The sequence below is a fragment of the Myotis brandtii genome, unplaced genomic scaffold, assembly GCF_000412655.1.
Source record: "Myotis brandtii unplaced genomic scaffold, ASM41265v1 scaffold209, whole genome shotgun sequence".
Taxonomy (NCBI): domain Eukaryota; kingdom Metazoa; phylum Chordata; class Mammalia; order Chiroptera; family Vespertilionidae; genus Myotis; species Myotis brandtii.
The window spans coordinates 380,701-404,232 of record NW_005357806.1 but is presented as its reverse complement, the minus strand read 5'-3'; the positions used below and the strand labels follow the sequence as shown (position 1 = coordinate 404,232).

At 37.2% G+C, this 23,532-nt stretch overlaps 1 protein-coding gene across 1 annotated transcript in view; it reads left to right on the top strand.

The window, feature by feature from the left end:
• The window catches only part of IPO8 (importin 8), a 57,889-nt gene extending 35,023 nt beyond the window's left edge, over positions 1-22,866 (top strand). The window contains exons 18-26 of the mRNA XM_014539236.1: positions 2,596-2,662; positions 4,412-4,537; positions 5,631-5,728; positions 8,618-8,713; positions 12,886-13,106; positions 15,336-15,541; positions 17,667-17,870; positions 19,678-19,794; positions 20,906-22,866. Of these exons, the coding sequence (XP_014394722.1) occupies positions 2,596-2,662; positions 4,412-4,537; positions 5,631-5,728; positions 8,618-8,713; positions 12,886-13,106; positions 15,336-15,541; positions 17,667-17,870; positions 19,678-19,794; positions 20,906-21,003 (1,233 nt within the window). The 3' untranslated portion in view covers positions 21,004-22,866. The remainder of the gene's footprint in view (positions 1-2,595; positions 2,663-4,411; positions 4,538-5,630; positions 5,729-8,617; positions 8,714-12,885; positions 13,107-15,335; positions 15,542-17,666; positions 17,871-19,677; positions 19,795-20,905) is intronic.
• The last annotated feature ends 666 nt before the right edge of the window (positions 22,867-23,532 follow it).

The window sequence follows — 23,532 nt, the reverse complement described above, 5'->3', positions numbered from 1 at the left end:
AAATCACAGCAAGTATACTTGAGGATAATTCTTTCACCTTATATGTAGAACTTGTATTTTAAATTTGAAGAGACCTGAAAAATCGCCTCATCCAGTTTTCCCAAGTATGTGTGTGGAGGACAGGCAGTGGTAGAATGAGCAGAAGGATTATTTTGAAAACAAAACAGCATTTTTTATTTTTGTTTTAATTTTTTTACTCTTGATATTATATTTATTTTGAATTTCAAATAAAGTTAAAGGAGCATGAGAAGTTACTATGAGATTATCAAGGGAGGCAAGCCAGGGGTAAAACTGAAGAGCACTAATCATATCTATCTTCCTTACTTACAGATGAAAAAACTTAGCACCTTCAGATAAATGGCTTACCTAGGGGGTAGATCAGCGATTTTCAATGTTTTTTTTTTTTTTTATTTTGTTATCTCATGGCACACATAAAATAATAACTAAAATTCTGTGGCATACCAAAAATATACACTTTTTGCCTATCTGACAAAAAATATGTGTAATTTTGATTTATTCACATGGGACATCTATTGTTGTGTTGGCTGTTGTCAGTTTTAAATTTGACAGTCTAAGGGAGAAGAGGTCACTGCCCCTGACTACATAGTCAGGTATTGCGTGGTTTTGTGTGTGTGTGTGTGTGTGTGTGTGTGTGGCTTAAACAGCAAACATTTATTTCTCACAATTCTGAAGGCTGGGGCGTGTGTTTTTTAAGTTCTGCTTCTTCTTTTTAATCCTCACCCGAGGATATGCTTTTACTGATTTTTTTAGAGAGAGAGGAAGGGAGAGGGAGAGATAGAGAAACATCAATGTGAGAGTGAAACATCAATCGATTGCAACCTGGGTATGAGCCCAGTCCGGGAATCAAACCTGCCACCTTTTGGTGTACAGGATGATGCCCAACCAACTGAGCCACACCAGCCAGGGTAGGTATTGCATGTTTCAAAAATTCTTGAGGCACACCAGTTTGCCTCTTGTGGCACGCACACTGGTTGAAAATCGCTGTCATAGATAAATAGGGGCAAAACAAGAACCAGAATCTTGTTTCCTGACTGCCTGTCCTATGACTAAATTTTAGCTTGTTAAAACATTTTTGAAACATTATTTTTGAAAGGGGAAATCACATGCGAATGAATATATGTACAGATACTTCCTGTGTGAAGAGCACAAGTGAAAGTCTAAAACATCTTAAGCATGTGCAGTTTTTCTTAGTGGTTCTAAATATATAGAAAATGCTTAAATGGAAAAATTTGGATCATTTGAATTTCAAGACTGTAGTTTAAGTTGAATATTAAAGAATAATTTCGAAAGTTGAAATAGGGTACTTAGATGAAAAATGGAACCCATAATGGATTTTAATTTTTTCTTATTTAAAAAATATTTAGTACAAACATATGTTGAAAATTCAAAAGGTGTGAAAAGGAGGATGAGATCTCATCTCCCCAGACATCTCATCCTCCTCTCAAGGAGGTGGCTCGTTTACCAGGTTTTTTGTATCTTTCCAGAGATTTTTCTCTACTATATCCAGGCAGAAAGTGAGTATGTGTATTTTTCTTTAATGAAAATGATAGCATACATTTTCATCTGCCACTTTTTACTTAATATTTCTTGGTGAGTCTTCCATATTAGTCAATAAAATTACATATTTTTAATAGTTGCATGATATCTCTTTGTATGATATACCTAATTTACTTAGCCAGTCCTTGTTAATGGATATAATTTAACTATCTCTTGTTAAGTGGACATTTGGTTGTTACTAATCACAAATGTTGCTGCAATGAAAGACTTTTTACATGTCATTTTGTACATGTAATAATATATTCAGAGAGAAAATTTCTTTAATTCAAATTTCTGGATCAAAAATACATGTATGAGTAGTTTCAAGGATATTGCTAAGGTTTCCTTCACGCTCCCTAAATCAATGTAAAGTCCCTACTTTTTGATCATCGCCAGTCTGATAGGTGAAAAGTGTTAATCCTGTGCTTAGAATTTTTACTCTTATTATGTATTAGAATAAACTTTTTATAAGGTCAGGTCCATTTATATTTTTTTTGTTGTAATCTTTGCCTTTCTTTTTGTTACTATGATTTCATGTGAGGGGAATTTTATCTTTGTGTTATCTTTGAAAATATTTCCTTCAATTTTTCATTTATCTTTGACTTCCGCTTGCTCTATGCAGATATTTTTAATTTTTGATACCAAATGACTCAATATATTTATTTCTCATTTCTGGGCTTTGAGTCATTTTCCTTCTTTAGGATTACACACAATTCTTTTGATATCTTCTAGTATTTTTCATGTCTGAAGTATTAACATTGAAATCTGATCTGTTAGGACTTTATTTTGGTATAAAATATGAGGTAAGGAACTTATTTAATTCATAATTTTATTATAGATGTAATTCTCATTTCTATTATTGGTTTACTTTTCAGAATTTTCTGGTATTCTTGCATGTTTAATTTTTCACACAAAGTTTAGCATTAACTTCTCAATTTCTCTCAAAAAAAGTCTTGTTATTTTTATTGGGATAATATTAAATTTGTAGACGAACTTAAGGGTTAAGATGAATTTTAAACTGTTTAAACTTGTCTTTAGGTTACTCAGCAATTAGAGAATATCTGTCTACGGATCATTGATCTTGTTTTACAGAAACATATAATTGGTAAGTTTGAGGGTTGAGTAAGAATGTAAATTGAAAATTAAAAAATATTTGATGAACTTTCAGTGCATTGTTAGTCCTTTAGATTCAAGAAGATGGACAATTTTGAGAGAGAAAAGATAGCATTCTCTTCAGTTTTTGGATATACTTTCTAATATCTGTATTTTCATTTAGGGAGAAACTTTAATGCATCCAGTTAAGAAGTTTTGGTCTTAAAATTTTTAAAGCGCAGAGAATTTTAAGTTTTACATTTCTAGAAATCAAGAACTGGGATGAGGTGAGGTTACTTTAGTCTGGGATTGAAAAATGTGAAGTGATGGGCGCATACCTTATCAGAAGTGTGAATTAATTGTTCTGCTCTCTATTATGGTGCTTCTGATTAGAATCAGTAACTAATGCTGGCTATTATAAACCAAAGGGAATTTGTAGAGGAGGCTACTTTTCCATGGTATCCAAGCAATTTGAAGATGCTAGCCTCCAAGGCATTTGGGCATCAGGGAAGTGCAATCTGTAAATATACAGATAGAAAGATACAAGAAAAGCATGTTACTGCTTAAGAGCAGTTGTCCCCAAACTTTTTATTACTTAGTAAAAATTAGTGAGAATTGAGCATGCACTTCTAATATATATGAATATATTTACATACATAAAAATAGAAATGCGAAAGGATAAGATTAAAAGTGTTCTAATACATTCTTCCATCTAGTGGATTATCTTGCACACTGCCTAGGGTATATCCTCCTTATTTTTGAAGTCATTGCTGTAAAGCAGTAGTTCTTTTTTCTTTTCTTTTTTTTTTAATCCTCACCTGAGGATATTTTTTTCCATTGATTGTTTTTAGAGAAAGTGGGAAGGAGAGGAAGAGACAGAAACACCATTGTGAGAGAGACAAATTGATTGGTTGCCTCCCGTATGCCCATGACCAGAGCTGGGAGCCTGCAACCGAGGTACATGTTGTTGACCGGAATCGAACCCTTCAGTCCACAGGCCAATGCTGTATCCCAGGAGCCAAACTGGCTAGGCTAGAGCAGTAGTTGTTAAACTTTGGTGTGCGTAAGAACTGCTAAGGAGCTAGTTAACGTGAAAATTGCTGGACTGTATCCCAGAGGTTCTGATGCTTAGTTTGAGGCAGAGCCCAGGAATCTGCATTTTTACTGATTATTCCAAGTGATTCTCATGCAGGTGAAATAGTAATTAGAGATGCTTTTTGCTAATAGGATCTCTGGATACAAGTGCCTTTCTTTACTTTCTTACTAGAGCAAATGCAAAACAGGTAACATAATCTAGTAGCCAGAAAAGAGTAGTCACTAGTAATTGCAGGAAATTAGGTGACTAATTTTCAAGCCTTGGCTATTATAAAACAAAAGGAATTCTTAAAGTGTTACACTAATGAACACAATGATTTATGTGACATGAGTAGAGTCTAATTTAACATCTTATTGCCTCCAAGGTCAATTTTTATAGTAAAGTATTAATTTGTATAAAGATTATGTGAGTCAGGATATTACTATAGACCCCCCTTATCCATGGGGGATACGTTCTAAGACCCTCATAGACACCTGAAACTGTGGATAATACCAAACCCTATATATAACTGTTTTTTTCTATAATGCACACCTATGATAAAGTTTAGTTTATAAATTAGGCACAGCAAGAGATTAACAACAACAATAAAATAGAACAATTATAATAATATACTGTAATAAAAGCTGTGAAACTATACATTCTAACAAGATATTTTCTTCTTTCCAGAATTCTATGAAGAAATTCTTTCCCTGGCATATAGTTTAACCTGCCGTGGTATTTCCCCTCAAATGTGGCAGCTTCTAGCTATATTATATGAGGTTTTTCAGCAGGATTGTTTTGAATATTTTACAGGTATGGTTTTGACCATGTAAAATTTTTGCTTTTCTGAATCTAGATATTATTTCCTTTAATACTTGAAATAAAGACATAGATGATTTCAGTACCAATCAGAAAATAATTATTCTTATTTCTCTGTCAAGGTTGGGGCTGTTGTAGCAGTGATTTTCAGCTTCAGGAATACAGGCAATGGGAGGGAGCCTGTGTTTCCTATGTATCTTAAATTAGTTTGTGATCAGAGAATATTTTCCGTACATTAATTCTATTAATATTTTCTGAATACTGACTATACTCCAAGCACTGTTCTAAGCTCAGCACTACAGCAGTGAACAAAATAGCCCTTGCTTTAAAAAAAGTATTTGAGAGAGGGAGAGAGAGAAACATTGATGTGAGAAGGAAACATGGATTGGCTGCCTCCTGCACGCCCTGTACTGGGGATTGAGCCTGCAACCTGGGCATGTGCCGGACCGGGAATCGCACCAGCAACCTTTCAGTGCATGGGAGGACATCCAGCAAACTCAGCCACACCTACCAGGGCACCCTTGCTTTTTTTTTTTTTTAAATATATTTTATTGATTTTTTACAGAGAGGAAGGGAGAGGGATAGAGAGTTAGAAACATCGATGGGAGAGAAACATCGATCAGCCGCCTCCGGCACACCCCCAACTGGGGGTGTGCCCGCAACCAAGGCACATGCCCTTGACCGGAATCGAACCTTCAGTCCGCAGGCCGACACTCTAGCCACTGAGCCAAACCAGTCAGGGCCACCCTTGCTTTTTTGATGTCTTTGTTCTAGTATGGGGAGAAGGGAAGGCATGGAAACGCACAGAGAAGGAAGAAAGTATGTAGTATGTCAGATGGTGGTGAGTACTGTGGAGAAGAATAATATTTAGAACAATCACTACCTCAAATGATGAGCAATTTAATCTTTCTGATCCACGTTTTCCTTATCTATAAATAGGGTAGATTTATCACTTTTGTTTCTAGCATTTTGTAGTAGCAAGGGAGGATAGTAATGTGTGTGTGCAACAGAAATGTGGTTTCAGGGGGAATAATTTATTTCTTCTTCTATTAGTCAAGTCTAACTGGGATTTTGAATTTTTTTCCAGACATGATGCCACTCCTGCATAATTATGTGACAATAGATACAAATACTTTACTGTCAAATCCAAAGCATTTAGAAATACTTTTCACCATGTGTAGAAAGGTAAGTGGTATAGTGTTGACTCTTTCAATTTGTTTCTTATACATTAAGTTCTTCTGTATTGCCTTCATCAACATATATTTGTCATTTTGTTTTTTTTAAATGAGATTGGAATTGTAATTTGAAAATTTCATATTGTGTGTTGTACTGAAGAATGTTTGCCACTTTTCTAGCTGTGTACTTTATAATGTTCAGAGGTAAATGATTTTCTTTGTGTTTTGATTTTTTTTCTTTCAAAATTGCAAATTTGCTACTTGATTAAAGAAACGTGCTAGGAAAATAACCACACAGTTTGTTCTCATTGATTTTTCTTTTAATTGAATGTATATATTGGAAGTCACTAGATGTAGGACATTAAGACAAAAGATTGAAATTGTTGGAAAAACAGCATCATTTAGATCAGTCCAGGATAATTTATAAGCAACATAATAGTACCTGTTAGATTTGTGCACTAACAGATGTCTACTGTGTTATTTTTGTCACAGGTTAGATTTGGCCTTCTATTATATCTGGGAAGCCTTAATGGCTAAATAATGTTTCCCTTCCATAGTAGAATATATGTATATACATAAATATAAAACTGTATTGCATATAGTTGGCAGTTTATAAAGCTCAAATAGCCAGACCTAAAAGTTTGGCCTTGGAGTTGGGAGTAAAATACTCTGTACAACCTATTTTCCTCACTGGACAGGATGTGTTTCAGGATCTGCTAAGAGTGCTGAACCAATAATCAGTATCTGATTTAGGTCTCATTCAGTTAAAAAGAGCCTGGAAGATATGGGGAAGTCACTAAGTTTCATCGCATATAAACTGAAGGAATAGAATCATGATTTTTAAAGATGCCTTTAGTCTAATAGCCCAGCTTGTTAATCATAATCACTTGGCATTCTTCAATTTTTCTTAAGTTACAGAAACAGATGCTAGTGAGAAAAAGAGGAAGAGAAAGCAACAAGTAGAAAACATAACAGTCCTACATGTTCCATTAGTAATATAGCAGATAGAATAAAAGTGATATTCACAATGATGTACTTACTAGTATACTTGCCAAGTAGTGAAAATGTTTCATATTCTTGGTTTTAATAATAATACTTATTGAACTCTTACTGTATACCAAGTATTTCCTAAGCACTTTATAATTATAAGTTTATTTAATCTTTACAACATTATGAGGAAGGTATCACTTTTTTGTCAAAGAGGAGACCGAACCACAATTTCTTGCACTGTGCCTGAAGTTTAGTCAACTGTTCTAAGTCACAGTGTGTTGGAGCCAGATTTGTTCACAGAAAGTCTGGTTCCAGAGCTGAACTTAATTTAATTTTTAAGTCACTGAAATATATTTTGTTTTTTCTCCTTTTGATGGAGTGGGAGCAGGAAAACAAAACCAATCAACAAAAAAACCAAGTAAATGCAATTTTGGGAAAAAGAAGTGATTTTTTTTTTCCTTTCTGTAGCATACAACCCCATGAGGTATATATATTATCATCCTCCTTTTACAGTAAGACAGAGAGAAGTTAAGTAGCTTTTTCCAAAACACAGTTACTAAGTGGCAGAGCTGGAATTTAAACCTAGGTCTTCTGATTCCAGAGCCCATTCACATTTAGAATCTAGATTTTAAACATATGGCCCTAGAGCAGTGGTTCTCAACCTTCTGGCCCTTTAAATACAGTTCCTCATGCTGTGACCCAACCATAGAATTATTTTCGTTGCTACTTCATAACTGTAATGTTGCTACTGTTATGAATCGTAATGTAAATATCTGATATGCAGGATGGTCTTAGGCGACCCCTGTGAAAGGGTCCTTCGACCACCAAAGGGGTCGCGACCCACAGGTTGAGAACCGCTGCCCTAGAGGTAGAATTTTAGATTTATGTAAATAGAGTTGATTCTTGGCTTTGGCAGTTACCTGCTTACTATTCAACTTACTGTTCCATCTCTTTTCTAGCTTCCAACATTTTATAGCTGTCTTTCTTCTTTTTCTCCATCTTTGTGAATGTATGCCTCTAAAATTTCTTTATTATCATTTTAATGGCCTTTTGGAAAGGAATAAAATTAAATGGAAGTACTGAATCTGTTATCTTTACCTGGAATTTCTTTTTAATTCAGTTTTCTTAAATTGTATTTGTCTAGGAAATTATCCAGTTCATCTAAATTTTCAAATATAAAAGAAATAAAGAGCATTGCCCATACTATTCTCTTATTTTTAATCTCTCCTTTATTTGTATTTATATCTTTCATTCCTAATATTTTATTATTTGGTTTTCTTTGCTTTTTAAAAATAATTTTTAAAAATAAAAGTTGTCTAAGTCTTTTTTCAATGAATCTGTTTTTGTTTCTGTTATCTCTTTTTGTCTATATATTTAATTTCTGTGTCAACTTTATTCTTTGGGTTAAGTTTGTTTTTTATGTGTCATGTTTGAACTCATTAATTTTTCCATCTTTCTTAATTTTTAATGTAAGCATGCCTCTACAAATTCTCTTTAGGAAACCTTTAAAAGTGTACAATATTGAATTATGATTATTATTATGAAAAAATGGGTGCATATGGAAAGAATTAAAAAAGACTGGAAAAATTCAGGGTTTGTTTTATTGTTTAAAAGGAAGGTATTTTTAAAAAAATTATTTTATTGTTTTAGTGCTTTAAAGAGAAGCTTCATTTATCTAGATAATTAACTCATACATCCCACTTTATTAATCCAAAATTAAGTAAGTGAATTTTTACTCCTTATGTGGAATTAGGGTAGGTAAAGAAGGCAGATGGACTTTAACCTTTCCTTTTTGGGTTGACAAGGTAAACTTAAAAGCAAGCAAAGCTATGAGTTTAATGGCTGAATTTTTATGGGCTATTTGCTTCATGTGGACTTGATGAAGCTGAGCTAATTGTAATTGCGGCAGGTACTATATGGAGATGCAGGAGAAGATGCAGAATGCCATGCAGCCAAACTGCTTGAAGTCATCATTCTTCAGTGCAAAGGAAGGGGAATTGATCAGGTAATATATGTATGGAAAGCCTCTTACTGTATGTTTACATTTAAAATTTACATTTCTGATTGACTTTTGTTTACATTATGATGAAAATTAAAAAATTTTGGAAATTATCTTGTATTTTGCTTAGAAGGAGATACACAGAAAAATATGTAATAATTTAAAGGGCTATCAAGCAAATCATAAAGGAGATAAATGTGTAAATGTTACACAATTGGATTCCCAGAGATTTGAAACTTTCCTTTGTGTTTGTTATTGTAGTATTCACATTATTTTTTTAAAACAGAAATGAATATACTATGTAAAAAAGAAAAGTTTTGCCGAAACCTGTTTGGCTCAGTGGATAGAGCGTCGGCCTGCGGACTGAAAGGTCCCAGGTTCGATTCCGGTCAAGGGCATGTACCTTGGTTGCGGGCACATCCCCAGTGGGAGATGTGCAGGAGGCAGCTGATCGATGTTTCTAACTCTCTATCTCTCTCCCTTCCTCTCTGTAAAAAATCAATAAAATATATATAAAAAAAAGTTTTTGTTTACTGATTTTAAAAAGTATTATAAATTTTGAACAAGATTAATTTTTGATTGCTATTGTGGTGTGATAATCAATGACTGAGAAAAAACTGTTTAAGTGTTTAAGTAAAACTATGGAGTCATCTCTTCTTTCAGGCCTGTAACTTTTTATAACACCTTTATTGAGATAAAATTCACCATGCAATTTATTTATTGAATGTGTATAGATTTGCCTATTCTAGACCTTTCACATAAATGAAATCGCATGTGATCCTTTGTGAATAACTTCTCTCTCTTAGCATAATTTTTTTTAAAGCGTTGGCTTTATATATATATATTTCAGAGAAGAAGGGAGAGGGAGAGAGAGATAGAAACATCAATGATGAGAGAGAATCATTGATTGGCTGCCTTCTGCATACCCACCACTGGGTATCGAGCCTGCAACCTGGGCATGTGCCTTTGACTGTAATTGAACCCCGGACGCTTCAGTCTGCAGGCCGATGCTCTATCCACTGAGCCAAATCGGCTACCGCTAGGGCAAGCATGTCAAACTTGTGGCCCACAGTGAATATTTTTGCAGCCTTGCCAATATAACGGTATGTAAGGGATGTTTTAATAAAAATTTTGTAACTTACTTTTTACAATATCCTATTATACATAATTATTAATAACGAACTACAATGTTCGCTAATGACTGATTACTATAATCGTGTTGCATTTATTTCCCTACGCACCTTACACGCAGGCGCACCATTTCTCTCCAGTAATACTAGCAGCAAATATTTTAGCAGCTAATTGCCACCTCATTAGTCGTGTACTGACTTGTTTGGTGTGCACAACAGGAAATATTTTGCTTTCGGAGAACAAGAAAAATAGGTTTATTTGTGTTACGCTTATTAATTTGTGCAGTTATTCAGTGTCTGGTAAGTTAATGTTCAAGAAAAAATACTAATTTTTATTAAAATGTTCAATTATTTTATGTTAATGATTACTCATTTATTTCAGCCCTTTGTATTTGGCATGTCTCTATCGAAATAAACCTACATTTCTATGAAAATTGAAGGTTTTTTTTTTTTTTGTGGCCTGAAGGTTTTTTTTTTTTGTGGCCCACATAAACATAAACCTTGTGTATTTGGCCCGTGTTAGCCTTTGAGTTTGACATGGTTGGGCTAGGACTTAGCATGATGTTTTAAAGGCCCATCCTTGAGATAACATGTATCAGTATTCATTTCTTTTTATTGCCTAGTACTCCATTATATGGATATATCACAGTTTAGTCCTTCATCACTTGATGGGTATTTGGATTATTTCCATTTTTTGACTATCATGAATAATGTTATGAACATTTATATGCAAACTAGAGATCCGGTGCATGAAATTCATGCACTGAGGGGGGGAGTCCCTTAGCCTGGCCTGTGGCCTCTCACAGCCTGGGAACCCTTGGGGGATGTCCAACTGCCACAAAGGCGGGAGAGGCTCCCACCACCACCGCTGTGTTCGCCAGCCATGAGCCTGGCTTCTGGCTGAATGGCACCCCCCCCCCCCCCCCGTGGGAGTGCACTGACCACCAGGGGGCAGTTCCTGCGTTGAATGTCTACTCCCTGGTGGCCAGTGCGCGTCATAGTGACCGGTCGTTCCGCCGTTGGGCTGAAACCGGCTCTGTGACATCCCCAAGGGGTCCCGGATTGCAAGAGGGCAAAGGACAGGCTGAGGGACGCCACTAGTGCACGATTGGGGCTGGAGAGGGACGCGGGATGTTGGCCAGCTTGGGAGGGATGTGGGAGGGCTCCAGGGCATGCCTGGCCCGTCTCACTCAGTCCTGATCGGCTGGACTCCAGCACAAGTAACCTACCAGTTGGAGCGTCTGCCCCCCTGGTGGTCAGTGCATGTCATAGCGACTGGTTGACCGGTTGACTGTCTGCCTCCTGGTGGTCAGTGCACATCATAGCGAGCAGTTGAGTGGCCTTAGCATATCATTAGCATATTATGCTTTTGGTTGAATGGACAACCAGATGACCGGACACTTAGCATACTAGGCTTTTATTATATAGAATATTTGTGCAGACACATTTTTATTTCTCTTGGTATATATTTAGGAATGGTAATTCTATTGGTAATTCTATGTCTAACTATTTTAGGAACTGCCAAACTGTTTTCCAAAGTAGCTGTACCATTTCCCATTCCTATCAGCAATGAATGAGGGTTTCAATTTTTCCACATCCTCATGAACATTTGCTTTGTTTTCTTTGTTATAGTCATTCTAGTAGATGAGAAGTGGTATTGTTATCAGAGAATTGCGTGGATTGCCTTTCTCTGTTGCTAGTGGAAGTGGGGTTCTTTGGGTGCTGCTGGAGTAAGCATTTCCGGAGGCCCCCACAGGAGGATGAGATGTGGTAGAAAGCTTTATTTGTGTGGAAATTACATCTCTCGGGTTGCAAAGTCCCATTTCCCTTAGCCAGTCCTGGAAAAGATGCAGCTGGGGATTCAGCAGAACTAAAAGCAAAGCCAGTGTCCAGAGTTTCTGCTCCATGGTGGTGCTGGGTCCAGTGTAACATCAGGCTAGTTCGAGTCCATCAGTCCATTGTGTGTGGGGTCCACAGGGCTGTGGGCCATGTGGGCGAGTGCAGAGCATGAGAGTCAGAAAGCCAGGAGTCAGGCCTAAGCAGCAATAGAGAGCAAGAGGCAAGAGAGCAAGAGAGGGAACTCCTTTGTTCAGCAACTTACCAGTATGTATTTCAATTTTTTTTTTCCCCCATTGACCCTCTCCAGCCCTACCCCACCCCCCTGGCCCTTCACCCCAGGCCTTTAGCACCCTATTGTCTGTGTCCATGGGTTATGCATATACGCATACAAGGTCTTTGAGGGTTCACTCTTGATGTACATTCTAGAGTTTGGACAAATTTATAATGACATAGTATATCCACCTTTATAGTAGCATATACAGTAGTTTCACTGCCCTAAAATTCCTCTGTTCTGCCTGTTCACCCATCCTCCTCTGAAACTGATTTTTTAAAATTTGCTTTTAAAATGAGCTTATTTTAAAACCTCAGAATTTTATATTACACAAATGATTTCAGTCCATCCATTGTTATTGAAAATAACGATTGACAAATATTTCTAATAAAATTAGTTCATCAATATGCATTTTTGAGGTGGGGTCAGATGATTTTGCTTTATTGTACCAAGTCCACCCTGTTTTTCTTTAGTCTTTTTCTTTTACTTATACGAATAAGAATTTTCTTTCTCAAGAGAAATTCTAATCACATAATGCTTATTCTCAGCCCTATGCACTTCTCTCCCTAATTTGGTCTATTACCATAGTCATTTTACCTTAAACATGGGAGGCTGAGTCCATTATTTGGATTACTGCCACGACGTGGGTGTGGACTCTGTAGGACAGTCTCCAGCTAACTGGACTCTGCCCTGAAAAGGGAAGGAGACTTCTGGCACTGCTCTGGGATCTCTCTTTGGCCCTTTCATCACTCTTTTTTTTTTTTTGAGAATATAAATTTAATATCCCTCAAAATGATTTAAATAACCAAAGGTTTTATTGCCATTAAGGGTATCTTATTTATTGATTATACTTTTTTTTTTTTTAAATATTCAGCTTTCTATAAAAGTTACTTGGTTTCTCTGTGTATGTTGATTCTCTTTTTGTGTTTTTCCTCTAGTGCATTCCCCTCTTTGTTCAGCTTGTTTTGGAGAGATTAACCCGAGGGGTCAAAACCAGCGAGCTCCGGACTATGTGTCTTCAGGTTGCGATTGCTGCCTTGTACTACAACCCCGATTTGCTGCTACATACCCTAGAGAGAATTCAGTTGCCTCACAACCCTGGACCTATAACTGTACAGTTTATAAATCAGTGGATGAATGATACAGATTGTTTTCTTGGGTAAGTGTTTTCTTAATTTTATACTGCATTTCTTTTTTTGGAAAGTTGAATTTTTAAAATGTACACATAATATGATATAGAAAGATAACTTTCATATCTTAAGAATTTTTAGTGTGTTGTTGACATTTAATTTTTAGAGAGTTAGGAATGTGTTTCAGCAGTATAATCTAGTGGAAAGATTGCTGGCTTTGAAAAATAGGTATAGCCCTTCCCGACTTGTTTTTGACTCGTGTGTATTGTTATATCTCCATGTAACAAAAATTAAGTGTTCATCCTGATTCCATGACTATTAAGTGTTTGTGGGTAAAAACATTATAAATGGAGTCAAGTTTTAAGGAAGTTACCAGTCTGGTAAAGATGTAATGCAGTGTCCTGGGATATTGAACACCTTGCAGATCTCCAGGGAGCCTGTTCTCCAAGGTGAGGTCAGGGTTGTTAGTTGTAGGCCAGGAGCTGCCCTGGTAGGAGAGTCTGTACTTATGTGGAGCGCTCGCCTAGTTTTCTGACATAGGAAAAGTCAGATTCCAAAGTCGTTATATGCCCACCTCCAGTGACCCAACACATAGTAGTGACTGTGTTATGCTAGAATTGGAGCTAATTTGTTTAAAGTATTAGAAATAACGAATGTTCTTTTTAAGCTTTGTAAGATATCATTTGGAAAAATGTGCTCGTGAGCAAAGACTTCCAGCAGGAGAAATAGTTGGGAGACTGCGAAGTGGTGGGGAAATAAAGGAGGCCCAAATTACGAAGGTAGAACATCTTTATAAACTGCTGTGTTTATTCAAGTTATTCATTTTTGTAGAAAACTGGAATTTGGCCCTGCTTTCGATTTCTTATTAAAGCCTATAAGGGACGAACATACTTTAAAAAGGAATTGTGTTGCCTTCACTGGTTTGGCTCAGTGGATAGAGTGTCGGCCTGTGGACTGAATAGTCCCGGGTTCGATTCTGGCCAAGGGCACATGCCTGGGTTGTGGGCTAGATCTCCAGTAGGAGTTGTGCAGGAGGCAGCTGGAGTTGTGCAGGAGGCAGCTGATCAATGATTCTCTCTCATCACTGATGTTTCTCTCGCTCTCTCCCTTCCTCTCTGAAATCAATAAAAAAAATATTAAAAAAAGAAAAGAAAAGAAATTGTGCTTCAAGTCGTCTCTGACAAAGATTTAGAGCATAGGGATTTGGTCATTCACAATATGCAGTTGGTACTCTTGTCTCCATATTAGCATCTATAAGCAGTTTTCTAAAGATAGAAATGCTGTCTCAGCTATTGCATGGGCTGGGCATGCTTGGATTGGGCTTGGATTAGGCTTCCTTAGGTTCTTTAGAGCCCCACTTGATAATCATCTTTCCTGCTGTGATCCCTTTGACACCTGGTATGCACTACTAGTTAGGGCTACATGGATGAGAAAGCCCTCAGGGCAAGTATGCTCCTGTTAGAGCATACTACTTTGGCAGTAGTAACTTGAATGAATCAAGCAATGCAAATAATGAAGAATAACAGAAGCTTGAAATATATTCATCATTGGGCTTGTTGTATATTACTCTCATTTTAAACAAACTGAATAACTGCAAATGAATTTTTGTTCATGCCAGAGTTTTAAGTGTTATGCCATATAGTAGTCTTTTTATTCTTAATATTTTTTAGTTTCAAACAACTTAGAAGAAACATTTAGTAGAAAAATGTATGTAATGTATATTGGTCAAACTTCTTTCCTTCATAATTAAATTTTCCTTGTCTTCTGTTATAGCAGAAGACATTTAATAGATTTACTTACAGATGTTAAGTTCAGAGTATTAGATACTGAGTTTTTGAAATAAATTTTGGTGCCTGGGGTTGTAAGAGTGTATCTGCCAAAAAACCTGGTAGACCAAGATAATAAAGACGAAGTCTAAGGAACTCTTCCCTTTTTCTCATAGGATAAGAATTTTATGCTGTCAAATATAGGTATTCCTGCTTTAATGAAACTTGTTATACCAAGGCTCTGATATAGCATTTATAATAATCATACATTGATAGTACAGTAAGATTCACTACACTAATTGCAGACTCCCATAGATCTTTGATGATAAGTGGTTTACAAAACTTCACTTACATAGGATTTCATAGAGTATAAAATGGGGGATATCTCTATATAATTTCAGGGAATGCACCTTAGAGTACACCTTTTTTAATTTCTTCAGAATTTGTCCTCATTCCTCACATGCACATTTATTTATCCTCCATAATTTGTAGGCATCATGACCGGAAGATGTGTATAATAGGACTGAGTATCCTCTTGGAATTGCAGAATCGACCTCCTGCAGTAGATGCTGTGGTGGCACAGATTGTGCCCTCAGTTCTCTTCCTATTCCTTGGCCTGAAGCAGGTCTGTGCTACCAGACAACTGGGAAACCAAGGAGATCGCTTAAAAGCAAAGAAAACTGATATGGAAGAAAATGGTAAAGTCTTCTAATTGCAGTGAATGCTAGAATTGAATTTTATTTGAGCATGCATTTTCTTTGAATCTTAGTCTATTTAAGTTATTAAACAGATTTATATTCTTTGGCCTATTGCACATTTAACAGATAGGTTGGGTTTGGTTGACTTAATTATATCATGTGATATAAATTTATATTTGTTCACTTTTGACACATGATTTATTATTGAGCCTTGTGAATGTTGTACACCCTGGGAAATACATTTGTAACAGGCTTAAATGATCTTGACAATAACTTAACAACCCAGTATTTATTTATTTATTTATTTATCCCAACAGTCTCAATGAAGGCAACAGTTATAAGTTAAATGAACCATTAGACTTAGAAGTGTCAGTACAGCAGATTCGTGCTGAGTGCCTGGTTTTTGAAAAATGACTCTTAGGTAACTCATCATCAAAAATTATAATTTAGAGATATTTGTGATTTACATATTATATATTTAGAATAAAGTACATAAATGAAGGTGATTTACTTGAGTCAGAATAAGATTGTTAAGTCAAGAAAATTAGATCTTGCCCTGTTTGGTGTGTTCAGTGGTTAGAGCACTGGCCCTCAGATGGAAGGGTTTTGGGTTTGATTCCCAGTTAAGGGCACATACTTGGGTTTCAGGTTCAATTCCTGGCCCTGGTCAGAGTGTGTATGGGAGGCAACCAATTAATGTATGATGTTTCTCTTTCTCTCTCTCCCTGTCTCTCTCTTCCACCCTCTCTAAAAATTAATGGAAAAGATATCCTCTGGTGAGGATTAACAACAACAACAAAATAGAAAAGGAATATTAGGTCTTTATTTTAGTTAATGTTTTTGCAAGACTTCTTGCAAGGGCTCAGGAAGTAGTATTATCCAACTCCAAATGGAATTTTTCCTCTTTTGGTTAAAAACAAAAAGTTTTATGAAAAATATACAATTTTACTTTTGATGCTAAATTCTATGGAATTTTATATAGGTCTTTTGCAGTAATGTTCCTTTACTAGAAGTTTTTTTTTTTTTTTTGCTAAGTACTAGTATATGCCAACAATTATATAATTTTTTTTTACTATGTTATGATGTTCTCTTTCTGATTTCTTGTATTGCCCACTTTTTATTGGCTTATAATTGATGACTTGAGGGAAATTTTTCTGCAATGTTCCAGACTTTCTTGTTGAATTTCTTACTAAAGTATAGAATGATTAACTAGCAAAAGTATTTCTTGCTGTCTTTGTTATTACACTTTTGCCATATCTATACATGGGGTCAAAATTGTGGTTTCTTGCCTTATTTCTAAAACTACCTTAGTTTAATCCTGGCATTTACTGTCTATTGCTTATTTACAATACTGGTCTAACTGATTGGAACAGATCAGCACTGAAAACAGAAATAGAGTCCATGGTGATAAACAATTCATCTTCTAACTTTTCAACCCACATGTAGCTAACTACCTATTTTATTTTTCCTTTACATTTCTATATTATTCTGTTGCTATTAGCAGAAATGACCACTTCACTCAAACATTCTGAGCAATTCATAATCAAATTAGTTAATTGTTGAGATTCTCAGTGGGAGCTCATTGTTATTTAGAACACATTATATACTTAGTCAGGTAATTACACATATCTGTAGAATCACTAGCAGTGTGAAATCTGAATTCTTAACGATACAGGTGTTACTCTGTTGTGTTCAGGGACCATCAGCAGCGTTGCCATTGGTGACATAATAAAAGTTAAAGTTTCAGATTTAAAAAAATAAAACACATGTACTGACTGCACATTCATTTTATATCTTTTTTTGACAAAAAAAGTTAATTTGTGTATCTGTACTTAAGTAGTATTTTATATTAATGAACATGAGGCGGCCATAACCAAACGCTAGTAATGTTCAGCTGGACTACAAATTTAGGCATAGTTTAAATTGTTTTCAGTGAGGAGGACAAAGTCATTTTCAGTTTAGCAAGCTACAGTAAAGATAAGATTTATTTTTATAATTTTACATAAAATTATGTGGTAGTTTTTCCATTTCCAGAATGTCATTTTATCATTTATTTTATTCTATGGAATTTTATATTTTGTTCTTATATGTTTTGATTCCTTCTCAATAATGAATGGATTCACAGAGGAGATTTCAAGTGATGAAGAGGAAGCGAATATAACTGCACAAGCCATGCAGTCCAAGAATGGGCGAGGTGAAGAAGAGGAGGAAGATGATGACGACTGGGATGAAGAGGTCTTAGAGGAAACTGCCCTTGAGGGATTCAGCACTCCACTTGACCTTGACAATAGTGTGGATGAATATCAATTTTTTACCCAAGCTCTGCTGGGTATGTCTTTATTCCCTAAATCTTCAGATATTTTTTCTAAATTCTTCCTTCATTCCCCTTTGTTAGAAGTTTTTTTTTTTTTTTACTATATAAGCAATTTATCAATTTTGTACAGCAAGGGACACTATACTAGTAAATACAGTTAAGGACTTATAAAAGACTGGGAGAAGATATTTAGCATATACATATCTTACACTTAAGATCCACAGTTAACAGAAACCTTCTACAAATGAATGAGACCAATAACCCAATATAAAAATGGGATATGTAAATGGGAAATTTATACAATGTAAATAATAAACCAATGAAAATGTTTAGAAAATTATAAAATCATAATGAAAAAAATTTATTAATACAGATCTTTTTGTTTTATAGTTACACTAGAGGCCTGGTACACGGATTCGTGCACCAGTGGGGTCCCTCGGCCTGGCCTGTGGGGATGGGGCTGAAACCGGCTCTCTGACATCCCCCAAGGGGTCCCAGATTGCAAGAGGGTGGTTCTCAGGTGACGATCCCTGGAATCGGGCTCCCTCCTCTCTGGTTCCGGGTGCGTCACCCGAGAACTGCAGCTGCCAAGTCACCGCAGCTCAGCAGCTCCTGCGTTGAGCATCTGCCCCCTGGCAGTCAGTGTGCATTATAGCTACCGGTTGGCCAGTTGAACGGTCGGCTGGTCGCTTAGGCTTTTATATATCTAGATATTATTTCTATGATTGTATCATAATTTATTTCCATTGATGAACATATGAATATTTCCAGTGTTTTTGCTATTATAAAGCAGTATTAAAGTGGGCACCCTTATGTATAAAATATTATTACCAACAAGGTAATGCTAGTACATAATATATTGGCATTATTTAGTGTTGCTACAAATACTATTAATGAAAATAAAACCACCTCTTTGTTTTGCTGAAATTTAGCAGGAACTAGAGGTAGAGAGTACAGGGAAGGACATTCTGAAGCACAGGGAAAATAAGGGCATAAGTGTGGAGATGGGAATAGGGAGGGGATGCTCTGAGGGAGTCTCTTCCACACACGGGTGTGCATCATGATGAGCAGAAGCTTTTAGGTCTTGGGTGGGATCTTGGGATATGTATTTTAAAATTCCCCTCAAGTGATAGGCAGTCATCTTTGGATCAGTATGTGACGGAAAGAAGCATATAGGTGAAAGACTAAGAAAGCAGCAGAGGATTGGGTGTGGAGAGGACATGGTTAAAGATGTTGGGGATTTACAGTGGTTGACTAGGAGAATCATGGAATTATGATGGAAATAGGGAGGTGAAGAGGGGTTGGGAGGTAAAATGTTAAATTTGTTTTCAGTTGTGCTGAATTTGAGGCAAGTTATCCAAATGGAAAGGTCCAGTAGCCTTAGGGAATGATTTTGCCTAAAGGTACAAATTTGAGTTCTTGGTATAGGCTTGATGCTGAAGCTGCAGGTGGTTTGAGAATTCTGGAGGAAAATGGTAACAAGAGGGTACAGGTGTTTCCCAAGATCTGGATTTTAGGGAGCATTCATAGTTGGTAAAACCCTAGGAGGAAGAGGAGATGGTGAAGGAGGCAGAGAACTAGGTAAAGCAGAGATTTTCAATGTTGTTTGAAAGCCCCACATAGTTGGCTACTGAATGGATCCTCAGAAATAATCCATTGTTGGAATAAGTTTCATTACCTTGTGTTTGTCTGTACTTCCTGTCTCTCCCTGTCTGCGATCAGTTCATTATAATTAGATCTGTCATTATTGTCTGAAATAATAGTCACTGGGCTCCCTTATCTTTTCCTCCAAAACCTACCACCTTCCCTCCAAATGCAACAGCTGTGCAGAATCGGGACGCTGCCTGGTACCAACTGCTGATGGCCCCGCTCAGTGAGGACCAGAGGAGAACGCTGCAGGAGGTGTACACCCTGGCAGAGCACCGGAGGACGGTGGCAGGTAGGCCAGTGTGGTTCTCAGATGAGAGTGCATGGGTCAGAGTGCACCTACAATTGGCTTTTTAAATTGTTAGAGGCCAGCCTTTCAGGATAATAAGGAATTATTATTGTATGGTCTTTTTAAACTCATGATATCTTAACTTTATAAAACACTGTGCATTAATATGTGTCTTTTAGTGGTAGTGTCATTCGTATCCTCATCCTGTTTTGGACTAAAGGTAAGACATAAGGGTTGGAATGAGTCTTGCTGAGGAGAGTGAATCAGCTGGATCACCCTCCTAAACATCTTAAGCACAGATGACCTGAGGTGCTTTATGAGTTCTTGCAAGGAGCTTGTATTCCTAGAAATGAAACTATTCACTTCTATTTGTTGGGCTTTACATGTTGGTGATTCTTGCTGATTTTCAGTTTTTGAGCTGGAGACATTATTTTATGCAGACATTATTATGGTCACTCCTAGGAAATCAATGGAAAGGATTTTGTAATTATAAAAATATTTTCCTGGGAAACATCATGGATAGGCATTTAGAGTTTAGAACCCAGGTTTTATTTTTATTTTTAAATGTGTTTTTACTGATTTTTAGTGAGAGGAAGGGAGAGGGATAGAGAGATAGAAACATCCATCGATCGGCTGCCTCCTGCACGCCCCCAACTGGGGATTGAGCCAGCAATCTGGGCATGTGCCCTGACCGGGAATCAAATTAGAGACCTCCTGGTTCATGAGTTGAAACTCAACCACTGAGCCACACTGGCCGGGCAGGAACCCAGGTTTTCTTCAGTGACTTAGATTTTCAGTGCTGCACAGATTCTCTTCCTGGTAGGAGAGGTCTGGGGGTCCTTTCCGCAGCAGAGATTATGGAGCTGGCAGAACTCAACTTTGAGACTTGTTTTCATTTTGCTCATTGTTAGCAAACAGTTTTTCCATGATGGTAAACATAATTACTTACTGCCCCGAGTCTGTTAAAGCTAATGCCCAGTAGGGCAGGGCACTTAATGCCATGAGTGACATTGCTTCACGCTGCTAAGTATAAAGAATCTGGCTCCTTTGAGGTGAATTCCAGCTTTGCACTTTAAATGCTCTTCTTCTTCCCCTTTCTCTTGACAAATGCTAGAGGCAAAGAAGAAGATTGAACAACAGGGAGGCTTCACCTTTGAAAATAAAGGCGTCCTCTCCGCATTTAACTTTGGGACTATGCCCAGCAACAACTGAAAGATGGAACATCCACCGACCAAGACCAAGTGTCATCGGGAAATTTCACTTCACCAGGGGAATGTGCGATCAAGGGGAGGAAGGGCTGGGAGCTGCTGTTTGGCATCCTCCTGGCATAGGGCAGTACTTTTATCCACTTTCCCCTTTGACCTTTCTCACCCTGAAATATGTATTTTAAGAAGCTACTGTAATGTATGAAATTAAAGGAAAACAAAATCATTGGACTGTGAAGGACAAATCATATGCTCCAAAGGATGAATGACCAAGATGGTTTTAGAGGATTGGATCAATTGCACGTCTCAGGTTTTTGCCACGCAGAATCAGTGGATTTATGCAGATAACAGTGCCTTCTGTTGTACATGAATTATCTGAAAACATTTTTTTGGAGTGCATTGCGATTTTTTTTAAAGCATAAAACATATTTCTAGATATAATGTAAACTTTGGCGATATGTTGACTTATTCTGCATTTTACTATGTGAATTTACTGTTTGACAGTTAGCTCCAACTCACTCTGGTTTCAAAAACATCACCGCTCCCCTTGCTTACCCGGTGGCTGGGGCTTTCTTCAGGGGCTGTAACGTATGCACTGGCTCTGGGTTTTCATAAGATATTTTGTGACTGTTCTAAGTAGTGTCTTATTCCCTCTTCCACCATGCGTTTCAGCCCTGAAAGGGTGGTATTTCTTTTAGAGGCAGCAAATATGAGTATCAATTTTTTTTATAACCTGAGAGTAGTTCAGGACTGAAAATTTCTTGGCAGCAAGTGGCAGGGACTTTTCAGTCACTGGAATGAATTAAGTCCAAGTATATTCTGAATCATGTACTTAATGATGCAGCGAATTGATAGTCATCCTAAAGCACATTGGACTTCTAGGGAACAGGTACTCCATGAGCACGCTATCTTTCGGGATGGGGCTTGCGTTTTTAATAACTCATCATTCCAGCTGTGTTGGACCCGGGTCCAAAGCATTTTGTAACAATGTTTTTTATCTAGGAAAAAGAGACCCAAATCTAACTTATGGCTTTCTCATACATCTGTATTTTCTCCTGCCTAATTCATTCTAGTCTTTATTAGAGCTCAGTTTGGCTTCTTATATTTTTCAAGGGTCGGGGCTGTTGGTCAGCTTCACTCTTAGATGGTAATGATGATGTAAGAAAGCCCATTGAAAATATTGCAGATGAAATGACAGCTGTTTTTCTGAGCTGATTCAAGACCAGTGTTTTCATTCAGTAAAGTGAAAGTGTATTGTCAGAACTTAATATATTATTGTATGTGATACAGTTTTCCATTGTTGTGAAAAGTCTGCAGCTGATATTTGCCTTCAGCAACTAGAGGAATTTCTCCAGGTGCTTCTCATCGTACCGTCTCTTACTAACTCTTTCTAGAATTTCAGGTTATTTAAGTAGTTCTTATAGAAGTGGCCCAAGAAACCATGCATTTCGGAGCTAAATGATCCCCTTTTGTCCTCTGTCCCTCTCTTCCCCAGGCTTTGATGGCGAGTATGCCAGCTGATGGCTAGAAGAGAAGGATGGGGGTGGGGGGGGGGAAGTTTATCTAACGCTTTGAAACGCTTCTTATTCTTCCCATGCCCCAAATCATTTAATTTTAACGTAAATAGTATGCCTTCACACTGGATTGTCAAAGGCATGTGATTGCATTTTTGTAATGTGTTGTCTCCTGCAGCATTAAAGGGAAATAATTGTTAATGTGTATCATCCCATCCTGTTTTTGAAGCCAGGGTAGTTGTATAATTTTGTTACCAGCAGTGCTAACCTGAATGTGATCTGGTTACCTTGGACATGCAGGAACTTATGTGAATGTACTGTAAAGTAAAATGCGGACTGATCCCCAGGATCCTGAACTTTTCTGTGTGTAATGTTTGCTGAAATGTGGCAGGTGATTCAAACCCCATAGTGTTTCCCTGACTTCTGGGGACCTGGCGCAAGGGGGCTGTCTGTCTGGGAAGTAACCAGGGCCCATCAGGAGCAGCTAAAGGGTGGGGCGTGGTTGGGACTTGAGAGCCCATCTCCTAAACCAGGACATCTGCCTGAGTGTGACAGAAGCTCTGGAAAGCAAAGGTCCCTTCCACAGCAGGACCTGGAGGTGCTCAAACTGGAGCCGTTTTCTAATGGGCTGCCATCCAATTGGGAGCCATCACAACTGAGTGAAATGGTACATGCTGGCCTTTCGATTCTAAAATACTTACCTGGCATGGCCATGGAAGGGTGGTATTATAGCTCGTTTGGCTCCTTCTTCCCACTTATCATTTCTGTTAAGACCACACAGAACCAGTAAATTATTAATCAGGGAAAATTCCCAAGCTAGAAAACAGTTATTTTAAATTGTCATTTAAGTAATATAGTGAATTACAGACCCATTTTATGTTCAGCAGTTGAGACTGAAAACTGTAATAAATTCATGGAAGAAATCTGGGGAAAATTGGCCTGTGGTCAGAGACCACCGGAGTGTGTGTGTGTGTGTGTGGGTAATCCGGTCCCTGTTTGATTCTCTTCATTGAGATGAATGT